The sequence below is a fragment of the Genypterus blacodes genome, unplaced genomic scaffold, assembly GCF_046128005.1.
Source record: "Genypterus blacodes isolate CSIRO-AG114 ecotype Tasmania unplaced genomic scaffold, CSIRO-AGI_Gbla_v1 ptg000272l_1, whole genome shotgun sequence".
Lineage (NCBI taxonomy): Eukaryota > Metazoa > Chordata > Actinopteri > Ophidiiformes > Ophidiidae > Genypterus > Genypterus blacodes.
This window is the reverse complement of record NW_027467063.1, coordinates 99,608-108,972: the sequence shown is the minus strand read 5'-3', so window position 1 is coordinate 108,972 and position 9,365 is coordinate 99,608. Positions and strand designations below refer to the sequence as shown.

Here is a 9,365-nt window from a genome sequence, read left to right as displayed (position 1 = left end):
CATGAAAGCCTTTCAGCAGAGCATCTCTTACCCAGAGACAGAGCGTCACAGAGAGGCCTGGGCTGAGCCAACAGGGAGGGAGGGGCTACCTCACACCTGTCAGGCACGTAAACACACACACACACACTCGCATGACTCACACACTCGTGTCTGCAAAGATTACATCTCGCAAAAATCAGGTTTCTATCTGAGGAGGAAACGATCTGAGCCTCTGATCTGAGCGGAGCCTCAGAAGGTGGAGGCGTCTGAAGAAGAAGCTCCACTCACAAGCTCCGCCCCCGCAGCGTCCCGGTGTGCAGGCCTGATACGGACCCTGCAGTCTCCAGGTGGCTCCTTCAGCCTGGAGGTCAATAAAGAGTCCACGTCCCTCTGATGTTCAACTGGAGTTTATTTTATTAAAAAGACCAGGGTGCAAATATGAAATTAAAAAAAATAAAGACAAGCATATACTTTAGAAGCATTTAATACAAACTTAACAATATAAACTATTTCAGTCCCTCTCCACATGTAAGACACTGACTCAAAATACTTTGTTATACCGTATTTTTTATCAAGTATTGCACAATGTAGGTACAAAATTAATATTCATACGATTACATTTTGTCCATAGTTTAGCAAAATCTTTGAACTTCTTAACAGAAAATACAATTCATCTCTCAGAAAAAGCAAATATTCTACACTCTGACACAAGCTTTAGATCTGATGACTTTAAAGATGGATTTCTTTAACAATTATCTTTTAAAAAAGGAAAAGAAGGAGAAGCTGCTGCAGCCATCACAGATCACTGAGTAGTAAAAAGATAGAAATGCAACAACATGTCATAGAAACAATATAGACTCTGATATCTTACAAACTCTGTACTAAATTAAATTATACAATTAGAAAAAGACCAAGTAACCCACTTAGTGCCAATTCATAAAAATCAGCCTCCACTTCCCGCCGGAAAATACTGAGGCCAAAAGTTCAAGCTCCTGGTTTTTTTTTCCTCTTTTTGGAGTTTTTTTTTCTCAACGTAGTAAAAAATCATTTTGTGCTTGGTTGGCAAAAAGGAAAAAGAAAAACAAGGATGCGTGTTGAGTTGAAGGAACCGAGCTTGGATGTGTTTGTACAACAAGCTGTGAGTAGAAACGGACTCAAGGGGGCGCTGCCACTCCCTCGGGCTGATGCGCTTCACCCGCTCCGTCTGGATTCCGGCGCCTCGTTTTCCACCGACACGGTGCCGCTTCCTGTCTGCTTCGCTTCTGAACCGCTCCGAGCGTGTCCAGATAAATGGGTTCTGTGTCCGAAAAGAGGGAACCGATACGTATGATGCTGCATTCAAGTGCCGTCGGAAATTGCCAATACCAATTTGGCATCTTGGAAATTTCAAATTGAACAGCTGTGGGATTTATAAGGCCAGAAACCTTTTGACCTTTAGGGTCGAGAGAGGAACCATGAATCCTCCCGGTGCTTCTGCTGGACGAACACACGATGCCTGAAGCTACAGAAGCAGCATCATGATCTTCTGCACCTCTGTGGTTGAACTTCATGCTTGGGTGGTTTCTTCTGTTTTCACCCTTTGGTACCTTCATTCTTCCGGTGAACACTTGAATGCAGCACGATTCCACCCCTGCAGTGGTAAAGGACAAACTGCAGGCATTTGTCGCTTACCACCAGCAGCAGCTGCTCACTCAGGAGGAAGGAACCGAGCCGCCGCCGAGCACCAGAGCCAGCACCGTGTGGGCGGGAAAGAGGTCCGGGTGTGCGTTTTGTTTTTCCTTCTCTTTGAGCCACCATCATTCAGAAACAGGACGGGGAGTTCAGTTAGCCATGACCGGCTGGAATTGCTGGTTAGAATACTGCATGTTGCTCAGGCTGAAGTTGAGGCCGTCCATGAGGGATTTGTCGTTGAGGCCTCCGTAGGCCGCAAACACGTCAAAGGCGTTGCTGTACTGCAGCTGGCCGAAGCCCTGGGAGCCCTCGGCAGAGAAGGCGACCCCGGGGCTGACCTGGCCCTGGAGGCTGGGGAACACAAACTCCTTGGCGTTGGGGGACAGGGCGGAGGCCTTCTGCTGACCCTGACCCTGACCCAGGCCGTACAGGGAGTGCATGGAGGTGGAGATGGCTTTCTGTTTCAGTAGGGTGTTCACATTCAGACCCAGGTTGTTGGTGGGGGAGGTGCGGGCCACCTTGCTGCTGCTGCCGCCGCCGCCGCCGCCGCCACTGCCATTGTTGTTGTTGTTGTTGCGGCCGCTGCTCTTCATCTTGGTGGAGCCGAACTTGGTGGCGGCGAAAGTGGCAGTGGTGAAGGTTAAGGGCTGGGTGGAGCGCGGCATGAAGGAGGGGCTCACGGCGGCGGACTGCCCGAAAGGAGGGGAGGGAGAACTGGACTCTGAGGAAGCCCCGACCGGGTCGCTGATGGGCATGAAGACCTGGGCCTCGGGGTTAAAGCTGTTCTTGATCTCCTTGTCCAGCTCGGAGCCGTTCTCGTTGTTATCGTCCACGTACAGAACCTTGACCGGTCCCTTCTCCCCAATCTGGTAGGAGACCTCAAAGGGGTCGATCCACACGCTAAGGTCCTGAGGGAGATTATTGCGGACGTCCTCGATGTCCAGCCCGCTCTCTTTGGCCGCCTGCTCCACCACAGGGTCCACCTTCTCCCCTACATGGATGCACCTGAACCCCGACCCTTTGTATGGCTTATCAGGATACCAGTGGCCTTCATATTTCTTCTTCAGTTGTCTCTCGAGCTCTTCGCCGAAGATGTTGACGCGTCGTCGAGGGAGTTTGTTGTATAAATAGGAAATAATAAAATTGAGTGCTACTTGAATTTCAAGCTGCATAGCTGCTTCAGATCCTCCTTCAGGCGCAGCGTCACTTCTTCTGAGCGTTGCAAAAACCTCCAAGGCAGCAGAGATCGGTGCCACGGGGAAACTGGGACTGACTGCTTGATGCTGATCTCCTTCCTGCAACGTGGTCAAGTTCTGGATCCTGGAGGGGAAAGAAGGGGACCGCGTTAGGGCTCGCACACAAATCTACTTCCTGTTACTTAGACGGCCATCATGATTCCATCTGACATTCATTCATCAGGGGAATGGGGCGGGGCTTGTGACAGTGAGAAGGTTCTATGTCAACAAAGCATTTCAAACACAAATATTCACACACACACCCACACACACCCACACACACACACAGGATTCTAGGTAATCGTGTCGCCAAGATCTGCATCTGAATCTCAAAGCATTTGAAAACAGACTTGAAAATAAAATAATCTGAAAATGAAGTGCAGGTCTCAGGTCTCTAGTCTCAGGTCTCTAGTCTCAGGTCTCTAGTCTCAGGTCCCTACAGCAGCAGGGCCGCTCCTCTGCTGTACATTATCAGCAGCTATAAATAAACACAGGCCCCTGACTCAGACAGTGTCAGCACAGTGTGTGTGTGTGTGTGTGTGTGTGTGTGTGTGTGTGTGTGTGTGTGTGTGTGTGTGTGTGAGGCTGCTGTGACAGATGAACACAGCTGACCTGTGTGTGTGTGTGTGTGTGTGTGTGTGTGTGTGTGTGTGTGTGTGTGTGTCATGTTGCCTCATCATGCAGGCAGACATGTCAGGACTGAACTCTTCCTGTTCTGACCTAAACAGGTCGATCACTCCAGGCCATCATGGCATCAACACACACACACACACACACACACACACAATGAGGACCAGAGCCACCAGCTGGGCCAGAGTTTAAAGAAGAACCTGTTCAGACCCTCTAGGACTGAACACACACACACACACACACACACACACACCGCTGTTACATAATCTGTCTGCCCGTTTCTAAACCGACGTAACCGACGCTTCCTCCGTGAGGATGATGAGGATGGTGGTGATGATGTCGCCAGAACGGAAACGTGATTGGGGCAGCGGCCCGTTTGTGGCGTCAGCTGGAGGCGCCGCTCCCCGCCACAAGCTGAAAGTAACGACGCTTTAACTCTACGCCTAAACTCGCCTTCATGCAGACCGGCGACCATTTTAACGAGCCTGCGGTGCCAGAGCGTCACGGGTTCGATCCCGGCTCACGGCTCCGCTGGGAGAAGAACCCGAGTGACAGCTGGCCCGGTGCGCGACATGAGCCCAGACTCAGATGGATATTGGGGCGATGCTGATCAACCAGCCGGACACGGAGCTTCAGCAGAGATCCGACAAAAACAAACGCACTTTAACGTGGAAGATGATAAAGGCGGACCATCGCTTGGAGGAGGACTGAGGAGCATTTTAATGAGCTTATGGAGCTCAACTGGAGCCTGCGGCCGCTTCAATCACGTCCGCAATGCTCAGAGCTGGAATACGAAGACAACAAGCGGAACATCACGTAGAGAGGACATCACGTATGCAGATGAATATGATGGAGATGTCTCTACTTACATGGGGCTCGACTGCAGGTCCTCCTGGCTCCAGGGTCTCACAGCTGCGCGGCACTCGACGACTCCTCTGGAGGTGAAATCACATTAAAGCTCCGTGTTTCCGTGTTAGAGCTCCCGCTTGTCTCCAGTTTGTCTCCAGCTCGTCTCCAGCTTGTGTCCCGCCTGTCTCCAGCTCCGTCTGTCTCTCGCTGCCTCGGACGTTTTACAACTCTGCCCTTTCAAACCGGGGCTGCGCGTCTTTTATAGTATCCCTCCGCCACGGGCACAGAGGAGATGGTGATGCGGCTCGCAGAGGTCAGCACGCAGCGAAGCGTTCCTATTGGCTGAGCCGCGTCTGCGTCACTTACGGCCGCGCCAGCTCCGCCTGTGATTGGACAAATTCTACCGCCCATCAATTTCACGAGTCTATTTACGGTAGTGCTTTGCCTTTCATGTGCTGGGATCTACTTCACCGAGCTGAAACCCCGAGAGCGTGGAAATGTCACTACAGTCACAAAACATCACCATTATGTTCACGATCATGTCTATAAACACAAAACACAGCAAGAATAACTGCGTGTGCACGCCTGTGTCACGTGATCCGAGACGATTAAAGCTCAGAGCCTTTAGTGACGTGTGTGTGTGACGGAGGGACACAGCTGTCACTGCTCATGCCTCTGCTCCTCAACACTGACAGGTCCATGTCCACGTCCATGTCCCCTAAGCATGGAGGAGGACACATGGTGTTCATTAAAACAACATTAACCCTTTCTACTCTGACAGGAGAACCTCCCCTTCCACTCCACTGCATGAAGTCACAATAGTTGCTTCTTACATTCTGCAGTGTCACTTCAGAATTAACTTGTAATCCAAGATGCATTTAGGGATTCTGAAGTCAGTCTTTGTTGTTGCAGCACCGGGTGCAGGCTCAGCCTGATATCTGCTGATATGTAAACAACACTGAGTGGATTCTCTCTTGTAGTGGTTCTGTTTTATACGGTGATACAGAAATCAACGCTGCCCTCTAGTGGCTGTACTGGGTCTGTGAACACAACACAACACAAGTGAGCCTGAGCAACACTATAAACTAAAGACTATGGACCTATGGACCTCCTGTGTACAGGATCCTCCTGTTGAGACAAACCAACACAGGAATGACAAACACAATATAATGATAATAAAATCGTTCATTCTCATGGATTACTGAAGCGTCTGTGGAGACGCTGTGGTGTTCAGGACTCACTTCATATACTCGTAACCTACGGCAACTCAAACACACCATCAAATCACAAGGCTTAGATTGTTGTGTGAAGGATGAAGAGTATGCCTGGCTGTTAGATAATGACCTCGTCATCTCTTTACATAATAACATTCACGGCCACACATTCTTCTCATGAACACACGATGTCACCTGCATATGAGTGCAGACCCACAGCTTCCTCTGCCTCTGCTGTGTACCTGTGATGAAACTGTGTGGACTGTGTTACACAATGGAGCCCAGCTGCTGCTTAGCGTGTGCGTGTGCGTGTGTTCAGCAGCTGTGCCATGCAGGCTGAAGCTCCGAGGTGTGTGACGTCACATCACAGCGTGTTCTTACCTAACATGGATGCCAGCATTCTATCTATCTATCTAAATACAATGCCACATGAATTATAGAGCTGGGAAGAGGTGAAGGGACTGCAGAGGAGGAGGAGGGCAGGAAGAGGAGAGGAGGCAGAGGAGCAGAGAAGAAGGAGGAGGAAGGGGAGGAGGAGGCTGTAGTCTCTGGAGGATGTGGATATACGATCACACACTTAAGTATTTCCTGATTTAAAGTCACTAGCAGCACATTCTTGCCTGTCCTCTGTTAGTGATGACATCATACATGTAGAAGTGAAGAACAAACAGACTCACAGTCAAACTGCTGCTGCTGCTGGGATCAATACAGTCAAAGCTCCACACTCTGGCAAAAGGTCAGAGTTCAACATGTCGCCCACCTGGTCTGAACACAGCTGCTAACAAAACACTGCGTCTCAATATCTATCAGATCAAAATCAATAACTTTGGATGGATCTAAAAACACAGACATAGTAAAGGTGCAGTGTGTGTGTGTGTGTGTGTGTGTGTGTGTGTGTGTGTGTGTGTGTGGGGAGGGGAGCTACTTAGTTCCTTAGAGGCTCTCTGGAGGGAAACACAGTCAATACCACAGCAGATTGGTTTGGATCAATAAGAATTCATTTAGACAGAAGCTCCTCACGACATCATCACACGCACGCACGCACGCATGTACGCACGCACGCACGCACGCACGCACGCACGCACGCACGCACGCATGTACGCACGCATGTACGCACGCACGCACTTTTGGCTGTGGATCGGTGGAATAACTTGCTCAACAATAACTTGTTTGTTATTCCCGAGCAGATTATGGATGTGTGTGTGTGTGTGTGTGTGTGTGTGTGTGTGTGTGTGTGTGTGTGTGTGTGTAGGTCTGACTGGGACCTGGAGGCAAACAGCTAATGAGCTGAGATGGTTTGGAATGAGTCTGACTAAGATCCCAGTGAAGTCAGTCCACATCCACATTCTTCCTCTTTCTTCACAAAGCTGTGAATCTCTCTCTCTCTCTCTCTCTCTCTCTCTCTCTCCGATGGAAAGTAATTGGATTTTGATATGGCAGAGCAAACATCAGCTGGTGGCTCAGAGTGTAAACAGTGTGTAATGGAGGCTGTCCCTGGTCCTGCTTCATGCTGCAGCACCTTCATGCTGGGTCAACTTCATGTTGGGTCACCTTCATGCTGGGTCAACTTCATGTTGGGTCACCTTCATGTTGGGTCACCTTCATGCTGCAGCACCTTCATGTTGGGTCACCTTCATGCTGCAGCACCTTCATGTTGGGTCACCTTCATGCTGCAGCACCTTCATGTTGGGTCACCTTCATGCTGCAGCACCTTCATGTTGGGTCACCTTCATGCTGCAGCACCTTCATGCTGGGTCACCTTCATGTTGGGTCACCTTCATGCTGGAGCACCTTCATGCTGCAGCACCTTCATGCTGGAGCACCTTCATGCTGCAGCACCTTCATGCTGGAGCACCTTCATGTTGGGTCACCTTCATGCTGGAGCACCTTCATGTTGGGTCACCTTCATGCTGGAGCACCTTCATGTTGGGTCACCTTCATGCTGGGTCACCTTCATGCTGGGTCACCTTCATGCTGGGTCAACTTCATGTTGGGTCACCTTCATGTTGGGTCACCTTCATGCTGGAGCACCTTCATGCTGGAGCACCTTCATGCTGGAGCACCTTCATGCTGCAGCATCTTCATGCTGGAGCACCTTCATGCTGCAGCACCTTCATGCTGGAGCACCTTCATGTTGGGTCACCTTCATGCTGGAGCACCTTCATGTTGGGTCACCTTCATGCTGGAGCACCTTCATGTTGGGTCACCTTCATGCTGGGTCACCTTTAATGCTGGGTCACCTTCATGCTGCAGCACCTTCATGCTGGAGCACCTTCATGTTGGGTCACCTTCATGCTGGAGCACCTTCATGTTGGGTCACCTTCATGCTGGAGCACCTTCATGTTGGGTCACCTTCATGTTGGGTCACCTTCATGCTGGGTCACCTTCATGCTGCAGCACCTTCATGCTGGAGCACCTTCATGTTGGGTCACCTTCATGCTGGGTCACCTTCATGTTGGGTCACCTTCATGCTGGGTCACCTTCATGCTGCAGCACCTTCATGCTGGAGCACCTTCATGTTGGGTCACCTTCATGTTGGGTCACCTTCATGCTGGAGCACCTTCATGTTGGGTCACTTGTGCCCAGAGGTTCCCAGGTTCCCATCGTGGCTGGGCTGCGTCTCAGAGCGGTGCAGGCTGAGCAGGAGGAGCTGGAGCTTAGTTAGTATTCAGAGCAGACCTGAGGAGGCAGCAGCCTCAGGATTTACAGCGTGGCGCTCCTACGCTCCAGCTCCTGCTTTACTCGCCCCTTAAATTTAGAAGAATTATAGTCTTTAATGTGCAAATGCTCAAATGTGACAACGTGAGAGCACTCAGGCAGAGGAGCCCTGATTTACCTGCAGCAGCTCAGAGACGCTCTCACAGCAGAGCCAGGGGAAGTTAGAGAAACAGCCTGGGCTCATGTGCTGCTTCCTGTTCACTTGTTTACCACAGAGAGGCAGACGGAGGCCGCCGAGCCCTTTCACACGCCAACGCCAGGAATGTCATCAATACAAGCCCCCCCAATACACACACACACACACACACACACACACACACTGTAGGACTGTAGAAGGAGAGGAAGAAGGTGTTTAACCCTTTAAGGATAAATGTTGTTATACTGAGTTGCAACAGTGAGACACACAGAGACAGACAGACAGACAGACAGACAGACAGATTGACGGACGCAAATCTACTACAATGTGCAAGTGTAGAACTATTTGATTACTGATAATTGATTCTATTTGCCCATCAGCCTGACACACAGGACTTCAGTCTCTCCCTCTCTGAGCTCATAAAGGCTCCTGGCCCCAACATGGCTGTGGGACAGGAAGTTCCCCTGCTGTCTGCATCCTGTCTCCAGTCAGACCTGGACTTCAATCTACTGCAATTTCAGTCCCAATCCTGTAAAACTAACAATCCATACATGCTCAGACTCCACCTCCTCAGAGGTAAACAAGGTGCGCTTGTTTTGTCCCCTGGTGTTGCTGCACAGAGCAGCAGAGCCAGAGCAGAATAATGGAGGCATTCATGGCTTCATATCTGATCCAGGTTCCAGGCTCTGACCCCTGCATGGATTCACATGGAGCCACGTGGAGCAGAGCCCCCCTGACCGCCCGCCCCCCTTACGCCCCGCCCACCCCCTGACGCCCCGCCCACCCCCTGACGCCCCGCCTCAGACAGAATGCTGCGTGGCAAAGCTCTGCCCTCACAGGAACATCCACTTTAGAGAAACTCAATGTGATAGAGGTGGTGTGAAGGGAGAGAGGGAGAGAGAGAGAGAGAGGGAGAGGGAGAAGGGAAAGGGG

At 50.7% G+C, this 9,365-nt stretch overlaps 1 protein-coding gene across 1 annotated transcript; it reads right to left on the bottom strand.

The window, feature by feature from the left end:
* Window positions 1–370: 370 nt before the first annotated feature.
* LOC143017156 (protein Tob1-like) lies at window positions 371–4,618 on the bottom strand. The gene is made up of 2 exons (XM_076171819.1): window positions 4,385–4,618; window positions 371–2,970 (listed from the first exon to the last, which is right to left on the bottom strand). Coding segments are annotated over exons 1-2 (1,173 nt in total). The 5' UTR covers window positions 4,387–4,618; the 3' UTR covers window positions 371–1,799.
* Between the last annotated feature and the right edge of the window lie 4,747 nt (window positions 4,619–9,365).